The 13,801-nt window shown below is 48.7% G+C and overlaps 1 protein-coding gene across 6 annotated transcripts in view; it reads left to right on the forward strand.

The window, feature by feature from the left end:
• The window catches only part of SFI1 (SFI1 centrin binding protein), a 61,746-nt gene that overhangs the window by 22,284 nt on the left and 25,661 nt on the right, over window positions 1–13,801 (forward strand). For all 6 annotated transcript variants that reach the window (XM_058656941.1, XM_058656943.1, XM_058656944.1 and 3 more), the window contains 6 exons: window positions 1,223–1,340; window positions 5,035–5,137; window positions 8,960–9,116; window positions 11,059–11,220; window positions 12,712–12,782; window positions 13,652–13,744. In XM_058656941.1, coding sequence (XP_058512924.1) covers window positions 1,223–1,340; window positions 5,035–5,137; window positions 8,960–9,116; window positions 11,059–11,220; window positions 12,712–12,782; window positions 13,652–13,744 — 704 coding nt within the window. The remainder of the gene's footprint in view (window positions 1–1,222; window positions 1,341–5,034; window positions 5,138–8,959; window positions 9,117–11,058; window positions 11,221–12,711; window positions 12,783–13,651; window positions 13,745–13,801) is intronic.

The raw sequence follows: 13,801 nt of genomic DNA on the forward strand, positions 1-13,801 counted from the left end.
AAGAGGTTCTGGGCTCCTGGCTTCGCATCGGCTCTGGCCATTGTGGCTGCTTGGGGAGTAAAGCAATGGATGGAAGATCTTCCTCTCTGTCTTTCCTTCTCTGTATGTCTGACTTTGCAATAAAAAAAAAATCTTAAAAAAAGACTTCATGAGTGGTAACTTTCTTTTTTTTGTGTGTGTGTGTGTTTAGATTGTATGTTTTTTTTTTATTTTTTATTTTTTTTATTATATTATTTATGTATCTGAGATGAAGGGGGATATTGAGGGAGAATCCCCACCCAGTCTCCCACCCCATGAGTGGTACTTTCATAATGAAAATGGAATTTACCACAGAAGGACACCTATGGGCTTTTGCACTACCCACACCTAGTAAATTCTTTTTTATGACCTTTATTGGTCTTTTTTATTATTTTCCAGTTATATAGTTTTCTTACATCTTGCTTTTCCTACTTACTGTTAGAAAGTTTTCCTTCTTTGCGCTTATATTATGGTAGATATTAAATATCTACACAATTGAAAGATGATTGAATCTCTGCATACCTATCTCTTGGATTCAACACTTAGCTCACAGGGCTGGTGTTGTGTGATGCAGGGGGTTAGGTTTGTGACACCAGCATCCCCTATTGGGAATGCCAGTTCAAGTCCTGGCTGCCCCACTTCGAACCCAGCTCCCTACAAGTGTGCCTAGAGGCTGAGGTGATCTGAAGCCAGGAGCCAAGAGCTTCTTCTGGGTCTGCCATGTGGGTGCAGGTTCCCAAAGCCTTGGGATGTCCTCAATTGCTTTCCCAAGCCACAAGCAGGGATCTGGTGAAGAAGTAGAGCTGCCAGGATACAAACCAGCATCCATATGGAATCCCTGCGGATGCAAGATGGGGTTTAGCCACTGTCACACTGGGCCCACTGAAGACTCTGAGCAGTTAAGTGCATTGGGCTTCCTTCAATTCCTTAACGCCAGTGTCCTCACTTAGTCTAATTCTTCACCTGTCCCTGTACCTGTTGATTTTGTAGCACTTCATAACTTTTCCAGCAGGGGGCACATGAAGGCTGGAAAGATTCAGGGATTCAAAGAATGGATGAGTACAGAGAACTTTGAACGTTTGCCATTAATTCAAAGTAATACAGCTGCCTCACCCTGTACAAAATAAATAAATAAATAATAAATAAATAAATAAATAAATAAAATAAATAAATAAATAAAAATAAAATTCTTTGATGTGTCTAGATGCTAGGCAAAAGGTGCGACGGGCCTGGAAATCCTGGCTGATCTACGTGGTCGTTCGTCGCACCAAGCTCGAGATGCATGCTGCTGCTCTGGAATTTAGGCAGCAGAGTATCCTATGGTGAGTACACTCGATCGGGCCCCAGATCAGCTGCCACTGTCTGCCATCAGCAGCTATGTGGGAAGCCGCATCAAAACCCATGTTAGGGCCCGGCAGCGTGGCCTAGAGGCTAAAGTCCTCACCTTGAACGCCCCGGGATCCCATATGGGCGCTGGTTCTAATCCCGGCAGCTCCACTTCCCATCCAGCTCCCTGCTTGTGTCCTGGGAGAGCAGTCGAGGACAGGCTGATGCCTTGGGACCCTATACCCGTGTGGGAGACCTGGAGGAAGCTCCTGGCTCCTGGCTCCGGATCGGCACAGCACTGGCCGTTGCGGCTCACTTGGGGAGTGAATCATCGGATGGAAGAGCTTCCTCTCTGTCTCTCCTCCTCTCTGTATGTCTGACTTTGTAGTAAAAATAAAAAAAATCTTTAAAAAAAAAACCCCATGTTAGAGGCTCCCTGAAGTCCTGGTATTCCATGTGTGTACAGGTTCTAATCCTGATGATGGCTGCAATCCACCTCCCAGCTTATGTGCTTGGGAAGGCAGTGAAAGATGGTCTAGGTACTTGGGCCGCTCTACCCATGCTGGAGTCCCAGATGGCGTTCTAGGGTTCTGACATCAGTATGGCCATTTGGGGAGTTGACCAGAGGATTGGAGCTCTCTCTTCCCTCTTCTTCACTTCCTTCTTTAATTCTTTCAGTTAATACACACACACATATATATACAATTAAATATTTTTCTGAAAGAGATATATCTATATATCTATGTAATTTATTACACACACGTATATACACAATTAAATATTTTTCTGAAAGAGATGTATCTATATAATTTATTTATTTTTCTGAAAGAAAGTTCTTTCATCCTTGAGTTCATTCCCCAAATAGTTGCAGTGGCTGCCACTGGACCAGTCTAAGCAGAGAACTTCTGTTCTCCCACATGGGTGTAGGAGCCCGTGAACTTGGGCCAACTTCTCTTTCCCAGGAACATAATGGCCACAAGCAGGGAGCTGGATTGGATGTGGAGCGGCCAGGACTCGAACTAGCATATGTATGGGATGCTGGCACCATAAGTGGCAGCTTTATGTGCTGTACCACTGTGCCAGCCCAACTGAATACATGCATTTTTTCAAAGTTTAAAAAATAGGCCCATTGTAATAGCCTAGTAGCTAAAGTCTTTGCGTTATATGTGTTGGGATCCCATATGGGTGCCAGTTTGTATCCTGGCTGCTCCCCTTCCCTTCCAGCTCCCTGCTTGTGGCCTGGAAAAGCAGTTGAGGAGGGGACCCTACACATGTGTGGGAGACCTAGCAGCAGCTCCTGGCTCCTGGCTTCAGATTGGCTCAGCTCCAGCCATTATAGCTACTTGGGATGTGAATCAGCAGGTGGAAGATCTTCTTGTCTCCTTCTCTCTGTATATATGACTTTCCAATAAAAATTAAGTCTTTTAATTATTTTTTTAAAGATTTATTTATTTTTATTACAAAGTCAGATACACAGAGAGAAGAGACAGAGAGAAAGGTCTTCCGTTTGATGATTCACTCCCCAAGTGGCTGCAATGACTGGTGCTGTGCCGATCTGAAGCCAGGAACCTGGAACCTCTTCCAGGTCTCCCACGTGGGTGCAGGGTCCCAAGGCATTGGGCCATCCTCAACTGCTTTCCCAGGCCACAAGCAGGGAGCTGGATGGGAAGTGCAGCTGCCGGGATTAGGACCAGCGCCCATATGGGATCCCGGCGCGTGCAAGGTGAGGACTTTAGCCACTAGGCCACGCCGCCGGACCCCAAAAATAAAGTCTTTAGAAAAACAGGGAGCTGCTTTATTGCAAGGCTGATACCCTTGTGCATCCCTCTGGTGGTACCATGGTTTGCTGAATGGTGGTAGATTGAAACTAGTTGTTGCTGGAACAATCAAGGCCTGGAATATGGAAGAGAGCAGAGGTCTTGCTGTAGTATTGTCTTGGGTTTGAATCCCTGTTTCCACGTTCCTATTAATGGGTCATTTCTTTGTCAGGGAAATAAATGGCCACACCGCTGAGTATATTTCAGGGTTGTCATGGGGAACAAACATGGTGCTGTCTGCAGAGAGTTTAGCAGGGTGCAAAATATCAGCTGTTCACTCTGCAAGATCCTGCAACAGCCTGGGCTGGGCCAGACCCAAGCTGGTTGTCCAGAGTTCTGTCTGGGTCTCCCATGTCAGTGCAGGGACCTGAGTCCTTGGGGTGTCACTTGCTGCCTGTCAGATGTGCATCAACAGGGACCTGTGTTTGGGAGTGGAGCGGCGACTCAAGCCCAGGCACTCAGCTAAGGGACACAGGCATCCCAAGCAGTGTCTCAGCCGCCAGGCCACATGCATGTTCCTTCACAAGTATTTTCAAATACTTAATTAGTGTGCAGTTCTACTTTGAGTCTATGGTGGATATTTTTTATATAATGAATTCATTTGTTTGACATATGTTTGTTGAGACCTTTAAAATGTTCTGGTACTATGTTGGTGCTAGGATTGTCTCCAGAGAGCCAAGTACTTAAAAATAACGCTGTGAGAGAGCTTGAGATCTTGGAGTGATTTGAATCAGCAGGGCCTTGGCTATGTGGGTAGAGTGAGCAGGCAAGTGAGGGTGGCCAGAACGCAGAGCTCACAAACTGGTGTCTCACAGCTGTTGTCCAGCAGCAGAATGGAAACAAGTCAGCAGGAAACCAGGCCTGCAGTGAAAGCCTGCCCAGGACAATAGGAAGGGAAGGAAGCCAGCAAGGCGGGCAGTCCGCAGTCACTATCAGTGTGCAGATGATCCGTAAATGTGGACAAGAATTATTTTTACTCACCGGTTTAGCTGAAAGGCAATCGAGACAGCGCCTCCATTGGCTGGTTTAGTAGCCAGCTGTGTGCAACAACTGGATCTGGGCCAGGCCACGGGGACTGGAAACTCTAGTCTGAGTGTAACACAACCACGTGAATCCTCGGTTGCTGCTTCCCAGGGTCTGCATAAGCAGGAAACTGGAATCCACTGAGCTGGGACTCCAACCGTGACACACTGATGTGGTCTCTGGGTATCCCAAGTGGAATCTTAGCCGCTGGACCAAATGCCTGCTCCAGTAATCATCGTTATTTTAAAAAGAGAAACTAGCTGAAAGAGAGAATGTCTAGAGTAAGTTAAGCTGGATCTGACCTTAGGGACCATCACTTTCCAACCCTTAGCAGCTCCAGAATTATTTTTTGTTTGTATCATTCCACCTATCTGAAGGACTGAATTAGAGAGAGAGACAGACAGACAGACAGATTCCATCCTCAGACCTGCTATCTGGATGACCACATTGATAAGGGCTGTGTGGTTGGGCCAGACTGAAGCAGAGAGCCAGGAGTTTCCCCCGGGTCTCCCATGTGGGTGGCAGGCGCCCAAACACTTGGGCCATCCTGGGCTGCCTTTCCCAGACCGTTAGCTAGCAGGGATCTGGGTAGAGCAGCCAAGACACAAATCCAGTGTTCGTATGAGATGTTGGCACTGCGGGAGGTGGCTTAACCCACCGTAACGATGAAGGCCCCCAGAATTGTTTCGCAGCTGGTTTCTCACAGCTGTTGGGTATTTTCCTGGACAGTTTATCTAGCAGGTCCTAACCTAGAAGATGTCACGGTGAAGAAGGACCAGAGCTGAGGATCTGAAACCCGGCACCTAACTGTCCTTCTCTTGCCCGGGTGACCTTCAGTTTACTCTTTCAGGGTGGGGTGGAGGAAGTGGAGGCAGCGACTGGGACAGGCCTGCAGGAGTCGTGCCCTCCAGGCGTCAGCTGTGAAGCACCGGGCTCTGAACCTCCAACTGCAGGTAAGTACAGTGGGCTTGGGTCGTGGTGTCCTCTGTCCATGCGTCAGCCCCACACCCACAAAGTCATGGGGGTCAGACGCCCCTGAGGAAGCCATCATGCTGCTGTTGCTGTACTGGGCCGAGGGAGCTCGGGAGAGGCAGGGGCAGCAACCATGGGGAGAGCTGAGCTCTCAGAAAACCGCCACCGGGACCACACCAGGCCCCTCCCAGGCATGATGGGCGACAGTTTCCGGAGAGCATTTGGTAATTGAACTGAACAAGAGACCTGAATGAAACAGCAGGGAACTCTTACTTCCTCCTTATGCAGCAAATGAGAAAATTCTGAGAACAGGAAATAACCACTTCTGAAAAAAAACCTAGCTTCTTTTTTCCTTACCATTTTATTTATCTTAGGAGGCTAGTTTTAGGGAAGCCACTGGTTTTCAGCAAGTTAAAAAGGCCTCGGGCCTATATCCAAACTATGGTGTAGTGAAACTGTCTCTGACATCCTTGCTGAATTGCTGTCACTTACTTGTGTCTGTCTTGTAATTACAGCACTGGCAAGTTAGTTATAGAAAATAGAACAAGGAAGAAGAGAGTTTTTAAAAGCCCTTGTTACTAGATGTAGGAAGAGTACCTTCCGTCTTAATCTCCTCACCAGGAATGTCTCTAAACTGATAGCATATTGCACACTCTCTGCAGGTATTTGCAGATAACATGCAAACAGCATATCCAGTTGTCTAGAGCTGAGATGGGCTACCACATTTGGCCTGCTGCTTGTTTTTGTACACTGAAGTTTTATGGGGTCACTGACCCACCCCTAAGTGTATGTGTTATCAGGAAGGAGTGAGCCGAGTGGTTGCAAGGGAGACTGAAAGGCCAGCACAAATGAAAACACTGCTTACCTGACCCCTAAAGAGAAAGCTGGCTGGCCCCTGAGGCTTGAACTCGTGAGGTTGTCTGAGCCAGCAATAAGGAAATAAGACACTATCTTGCCAGTAATATTAACAGTAGCAGCCACAGTAGCTTCCATTGTGGTCTCACTCATGGTGGGCGCTGGACTAAGTGCTTTGCATGCATTATTTCATCTGATTTCATAAGCTTTTTCTAATTTTTTTTTCAGTTATTGCTGAGGAAATTCCCAAGGTTGAATTGCTTTGAATTACTTGACTCAGGGTCATGTGTAGCCAAGGTCAGAGCCAGGGTTTAATTCCCAGCATCCTGAAAATGTGAACAGAGCCGCTCCCAGAACCACAGACACTGTAGTAATCCTTACCAGCGCTGTCACCTCGGGGGGAGACAGAAGCAAACAGTGGGAATACGCTGTACGTGTGGGAACAGTTTTCTGTCATTGACGAGCAAGTTCCCCGTTTCAGAAAGCCACTTTCATTCTACTTAAACTAGTGCGGCTCAGAACATATTTAGTATTTGCTTTTTATAGCTGTCTGCAAGCGTGCATGAACAGATTTGACTGTATTTTTGGTGATAGCAAGTGTTTATGGTTTGAGGTTGGAATACCCAGAAGTCATTCAGAGTCAAATCTAGAGACAGACATGAATAGTCAAGACAATACTGATGCAGGCAGATTACACAGGACTCTCAGTAAGGCTAGGCTTCACCTTGTGGGTTAGGGGTAAGTGATGATTTCTCTGAGAGATAGTTGACATGAAAGAAAACACGAAGGGAAAGATCATGTAGAAAGAAGGGGTTGCAGTGACGTAACAACCAAAGCAAAGCGAACCAAGGAGAGCCACTTGGAATTTTCTGTTAGGAATGGACCAGAGGGCCTAGGAGTTGGGCCTGGGGATTGATACATCGGCATCCTGTGTTAGAGCCCCTGGGTTCCGTGCCTGACTTTAGCTTCCAGACGGTGCAGACCCTGGAGGGCAGCGGTTGATGGCTGGGGTAGTTGGGTTCCTGCTGCTCGGTCCAAGCCACCTGAGGCATTTGGATGGTTACCAGCAGTTGAGCACTCCCTCTCCTCTGAAATAAGTAAGTTTAAAAAAAAAAAAAAAAAAAGAAAGCTGTTCAAAAATTCTAGGTGAGATTTTGGACCAGGATGCTAGTCAAGTGGCAGTTGGATTCAGGCCATAGTGTGGACGTTAGTGCCTACAGAAGTGCCTACAGAATTTGCTGTCAGAAATAATACATGAACCTCCAGAGATAAACTCCAGGAGAGTCCCGTGTCTGAGGTTAAGCAGCTGGAGCAGTGGGGTTGCCATGTTGCTTGGGGGGAGAAGACTAATGAAGGAGTGAGTTTGAGAGGAGAGACTGGAGCAACTCTCTCCTGAGCTGTTTCCTCAGCTGGCTGGGTCTTTCTGAGTATCTGTGGGGAGACTCCAGGGAGCCGGTGGGGAGGTGGAATCTACAGGCACGGCAGGAGGGGAGGGAAGCAAGAGAAGGAGCTTAGTGAGAGGAGAGGATCCAGGGTGGAGCCTGTGAGGACATGAGTAGCAGGCAGGAGGAGCGGCCCACGGGTGTTCCAGAAGCCAGGGAAAGGAAGGGTGAGCCGCTGAGCCAGTGCTTCTGGCAGGCCAGGGGAGGCGAGGGCCTAGCGTTGACCTTTGCGTCCAGTGACGTGGAGATTAAAGATCACTGATGGCGCTGGATAAGAGCAGCTTTGGGGAACCTACTGATGGCAGGAGGTTTAAGAAAGCTGGCCTCAAAGAGGAGAGATTCGAAAACGGCTCCTCTGAGGATCTTTGAGAGAACCAGGAAAGTGACTGGATGGCAAGTGGGTGTGGCTATGAGCATCACTGGCTTACTCCTTTCAGAAAGAGTTTCTGTGACAGTCCTCTGAAAATTTTTTCTATTAACAGCACAGAAAAGATAGACATGATATACGCTTCACCTGACTTAACTGCTTATTAACACCTTGCTACATTTCTCTAAGTTCTGAACAGTTTAAGAAATAAAGTTTTTTAAAAGTTTTTATTTATTGTAAAGTCATTTACAGAGAGAAGGGGAAACAGAAAGATCTTCCATCCACTGTTCACTTCCCAAATGGCCGCAATGGCCAGTGCTGAGCTGGTGTGAACCAAAGCCAGCAGCCAGGAGCGTCTTCTGGTTCTCCCAGGCAGGTGCAGGGTCCCAAGGCTGTGGGCCATCCTCTACTGCTTTCCCAGGCCACAAGCAGGGAGCTGGATGGGAAGTGGAGCAGCTGAAATACAAACCAGTGCCCATATGGGATCCCTACACATGCAAGGCAAGCACTTTAGCCATGAGGCTACCATGCCAGGCCCAGACATAAAGTTTATACTGACCACTTCAGCTTGTATCTCCTAAAAATGAAGACATCCTCCTATATGATCATAATATTATTCTATCCAAGAAATCTAACATCAGTGATTATGTAATGTTGGTGTACAGTTCATAATAGAACTGTCTGCTGTTACATTTTCATATCTGGTCCGCAGTCCGATCAAAGATCAGTCCTTGGGGCCCTGTGCAATGGCTCAATGTCTAAACCCTCACCTTGCAAGCATTGGGATCCCATAGGGGTACTGATTCGTGTCCTGGATGTTCCTCTTCCCATCCAGCTCACTGTGGCCTGGGAAAGCAGTAGAGTTCGGCCCAGATCCTTGAGACCCTGCACCAGCATGGGAGACTCAGAAGAAGCTTCTAGTTTGGGATCAGCTCAGTTAACAGTTGTTGGAGCCACTTGGATAATGAACCAACCAGTGGATGGAAGATCTTTATCTTCTTCTGTCTATAAATCTGCCTTTCCAGTAAAATAAATAAATCTTAAAAAAAAAAAATCTTGTCCTTCCCGGAGAATGTCTGTCTTCACCCTCCTCAGCTGTGCTGCTTCTCTGAAACCTTGACTGTCGTCTGGGCTTACAGGCTTGGTCTCAGTGGCAGGAGCAGCTTCTGCAAAGCCAGAGGGGGAGAGAGAAGGCGGTCTCTGCGGTGATACACCATCAGTACCGGCAAAAGCAGAGGTGCCTGCAGGCCTGGCTCAGATACCTGGATGTCTGCAGAGTGAAGAGGCAGAAGAATGGTGAGTCGGGAGCCCATCTGTGCAGAGGATCTGGTCTTCTGCTGTCTGGAAATGGAGTAAAAGGTAAATTTATTTTGGTGCAGAAAATTTTTTGAAATGCTGCTACCAGATCTTCAAAAAGTTTTGTGGAAATGCATATGATGGGGGAAAAAAAAAGTCATCAGCACTGTCCCCCAGAGCCCATACCAGGGGGAAGCTGGGGTCAGGAATTGGAGATGGGCACTGCCTCTGGCACTCTGGTGTGAACAGCTAGACCAAATATCTACTCCTAAAAGTATCTCTTTTTTTTTTTTTTGAGATTTATTTATCTTTATTGGAAAGTCAGATTTACAGAGAGGAGGAGAGACAAAGAGAAAGATCTTCCATCCTGTAGTTCACGCCCCAGGTGGTCACAGTGGTGATCTGAAGCCAGGAACCAGGAGCTTCTTCCTGGTCTCCCATGCGGATGCAGGGTTCCAAGGCCTCTACTGCTTTCCCAGGCCACAAGCAGGAAGCTGGAAGGGAAGTGGAGCAGCTGGGACTCAAACTAGCGCCCATGTGGGATCCCAGCGCATGCAAGGCGAGAACGTTTGCCACTAGGCTACCGTGCCAGGAAAGTTATCTTTTAATTCTATTTTCTGTGAACTTTTTGAAATTCCTGCCTATGAAGAAGAAATGTGACCTTATGTCACAGAGTTTATTCAAAGGAGCTTGAGAAACAAAACGGTTCACCCTCAGTTCACTTTATTTTTTGCTGTGCGTACATTGTGTTCAAATAGGGGTTTATTTATGCTGTAGATAATACCTACAGTTCTGTATCTTGCTTTTTTCAACACTGCTTACTATCACTTTCATGCATCTTTAAGAAAAATAATGCCAAAATAAAGAAAAGAAAAAATGCTCACGCCTTATCCATGGGGTTATGTTAACACCCCAGTACATGCCTGAAACCTCAGGTGGTACGTTGCCCTTATGTATAGTATATATTCTCTCTGTATACGTACCCATGGCACAATTTCATTTATAAATTAAGCATCAGAAGAGATTAATAACAGTGACTTATAATAATACTAAGTTATGTGAATATGTGACCATATTCACACTCTCTTTCTTGAAAGAGTCCAGACAGATGCTGATATTTTCTGATCACATTGACCCTGAGGAACTGAAGCTGTAAAAGCAAAGCCACAGCTGTCGGGGAGGCAGCCACAGACTGTCCCCTGCTTGCAGTTAGAGCGCTTGAGTTCCAGGGCTCATTCCCTTACGTTTCCTGGGGCCATTAGCTGGCAGAAGTATTGAAAGCAGACAAAGCTGGAGACAGGTTCAGCCTGGCCAGCCTGGCAGTCAAGCTGGGTGGCATTGACTCAGCCTGGGAGATGTGTGGATGGAGGCAGAAATAAAGGCAGAGTTCCCTCGGAAAGCAGCAGTCGCCTCTGGCTCATCAGCATTCAAGTGGAAGCCTCGGCTCTGCAATGTAACTGATCCCCTAACTCCTCCCGCTGTCCTGAGGCTTTCCTCCTTCCCCAAGAGAGAAGAAACAGCTTAGGGATTCACAGTGAACCTCCAGTGTTTAACAAGTGTTTGCTTAAGGGTCCTGTGTGAGAGGAGCTATCTGCCAGGGCAGGGTTTGGGTTGTCTTAACATTGTTTTGAGGAGTGTACATTTCACCTGGAGACCACAGCAGGTGCACCCCACAGTTGGAGTACCTGGGTTTCATTGCCGATTCCAGCTTCTTGCTCATGTAGGTCCAGGAGGGGGCATCCTGCTGTCCCTGTGGGAGACCTCATTGCCTTCCCAGCTCCTGGCCATGACGGGTAGGGTAGGGCTAAATGGGGAGTGACCAGGGGGTGGACGTATGCTCTTCCCTCACTCACTCACCCTCCTCTTTTCCCCTCTTTCGCTGTGCGTGTTTAGATGCCTTCGGCCTGTCCCGCACCCCACTGAAGTTGTGTGTCTGTTGCAGAGATGGCCAGGCGATTCCACCGCGCTACAATGCTTCAGAGCCACTTCTGTGATTGGCAGTGGGCCTTGGAGCGGAGGCAGAGCTTGTACGCCCAGCAGGCCCGGGTGCAGGAGCTGGCCAGGAGGATGGCCCTGCGGAGGGCCTTTGTGCACTGGAAACACTGTATCCTTTCAAGCAGCCAGGCCCGGCCGAGCTCAGCAGTGGGTGAAACAAAAGGCAGGAACCGCAACAAGGACAGCTACTCTTTGTGGCATGAGGGCTGTGCGTGCAAGAGACACAGGAACTTACAGGTTAAAGACAATAGTAAAAATGAACAACGAGGTGCTCACCACTCAGTCTGAAGAACACTGCAGGCACCCCCGGTCTGCTCCTGCCTCACTGTAATTGGTGTCATCACCTTATTGTTTTTTTTCCACCTTGTGATTGGTGGAAATGCCGCAGCTGTCTCTAAGTCACAGCATCCCTGTGGTCACAGCTTCCTGCTACGGAGATTTGGCTGTGCACAGACAGATGTGCTGTCCTGTCAGTCCTCCCGGTAGCCCTGAAGAGCATGACCCAGTCACTGTGTCCATTTTACAAAGATGGAGGCGGGGCTGAGTGGTTTTCCGTGTCACAGCAGGCCGTCCGCAGAGCCTGGACGTTTTGTCTAATCCTGGCCTTTGACTCCTGGGTATGTGTTCTGACTCGCTGCCCCGTGCTGCTGTGCATGTCCAAGTGCAAGAAGCAGCACTTCCCCCGACACTCATGGGACTTGCCTCACGGTAAACCTTCCTTAAACTCCAGGATACAGGGGAACTCAAAGGTTAACAAGAGTTGATTGTCCGATAGGGAAAACAGTCCACACAATGGGGCCTCACAGCATGGTGTGATTGTCACAAGTCCAGCCAGAGCCAATGGAGATTCAGCCGGAGGCCTTGTTGAAGTGGGGTCTTCTGGGGTGGCAAGTTCACCCCACCGAGAGGTCAGGAAGGGCTGTCCACAGGCTGGACGTGAGCAGAGGCATTTGAGCAAGGGTCGACACAGGCAGGGGCCCAGCTTATGCAACACCCACACAGAGCACAGGAATCTTGGACTTCGTCCTGAGGGCCACCTGGAGCCCCTGGAGGTTTTCGAGAAGAGCAGCAGTCAGATGTGTGCTTTGGAAAGAAGATTCTGGATTTGATGAGAGAGGCCATTAAGTGAGGAGGTCACATTCCAGCATGTGTGGAAGGGCAAGTCAGGTGGACTCTGGGGTGTTGGGGGTGAGGATGGAAGAGCAGGAGGGTGAGGAGAGAGTTGCAGGAGAGCAGATGGATTTAGCTTCTGAGTAGATGGGAGGAGTGGGAGGAGAAAACATGTAAAAATAGCTGGAAGTTTTTAGCTCAGACTCCTGACTGGGTTGTGATGCCAACCTGCGCGCGGAGAAGGAATGGGTTGTGCCTCAAATGTGGAGGTCTTGAAATGTTTGCCAAGGTGGGAGGCTAGCAGCTTAGCTCAGGGCCAGGCACCTGCCTGTAAAGTAACTAGCCCACTGCTTCCCTGGACCCCTAGGAGGAACAGGAGGCATCAGCCCACCACACAGGCCTTTACCTCTGTGGCTAGGACCCTTCAGGGCACTGGGATGTGCAAGAATGGGAACTGTGCTGAGATCCTGGGGCCTTAACTTCCTGGCAGACATGCTGCTGTGTGCGGAGGGAGTAGCCCTGGTGGAGATGGCAGAGGATCACCGCAGGCTCAGCCTGCTGGTAAGAGCACCATGGCCTCACCAGCCCTGCCCGGACTCTGGCTCCTGGGCGACCTGGCCCACCCCAGGCCTTTGCACAGTGCTGCCCCTGCTTTTCCTTCTTGGTCAGGGACAGAAGTGGTGTGGGGTCAGTTTGTTCTGAAACTGTGAAAGAACCTTGGAAGTAATCTGGCTTTTCTTGAATGTGGTGGAAGCCCTTTTTGGTAGTGGAAGCCTAAAGCCAGTCAGCACAGCAGTGCTGTGCTTGGAACAAGGTCCTTCAGGAGCCTGTGGGGTCCTGGAAAGCACACTATGCAAGCACAGACCCCGTCTGGACGCCTCACTTCTGCTGCCAGAAGCTGAAGCCCTGAAATGGGGCCTGGTGGAGTAGGGGTGAGGGTGCTCGTGGGTTTATATGGTGCATGAAGTGCTGCTGATGCAGCTGGACCAGGCCTGGGTATCCTGCCCCTCCCCCAGCCTCCTCACCAAGGGATCCTTCTGTTCCATGCCAGCAGACTGCACAGGATCTACATCGTAAAGACAAAGACACCACCAAGACCCAAAATTTCTCTCTTTTTTAAGAAGAAAGAGCTAGTGTTTGATATTTGTGGAATTCTCATGTGCATCAGAGGATCCCCTGATGAGAGGCGAGCGTGTGCATGTGTGTGTATTTTGTGTGTGTGTGCTGTGCAGAGCTGATGGGCAGTGCAATTGACACATGCTGAGGTACCCACTGGGCAGGTTCCTGACTGAACTTCAACACCCGGGAACGGGGCGGCACCACAGGAGCTTGCTTCCTGATTGAGGACACTGCCTTCCGTGTCTGCCTTTGTCGTTAAAGACTCTACCAGTTCCTGTCTTTGTGATCAGTTGTGTCCTTTCTTTTCCCAGTACTTTTGCTTTAGAGCCCTGAAAGGCAACGTGGCCCGTGCCCGTCTGCAGCGAATCAGGAAGAATCTGGCTCATCAGCAGCACAGCATGACGGTGAGGGCTCTTTTCTGTGCCAAGGGATTGGCTCTTTCTTCTTTTAATGATTTTTTT

This window comes from Ochotona princeps, chromosome 29 (assembly GCF_030435755.1).
Source record: "Ochotona princeps isolate mOchPri1 chromosome 29, mOchPri1.hap1, whole genome shotgun sequence".
Classification (NCBI taxonomy): Eukaryota; Metazoa; Chordata; class Mammalia; order Lagomorpha; family Ochotonidae; genus Ochotona; species Ochotona princeps.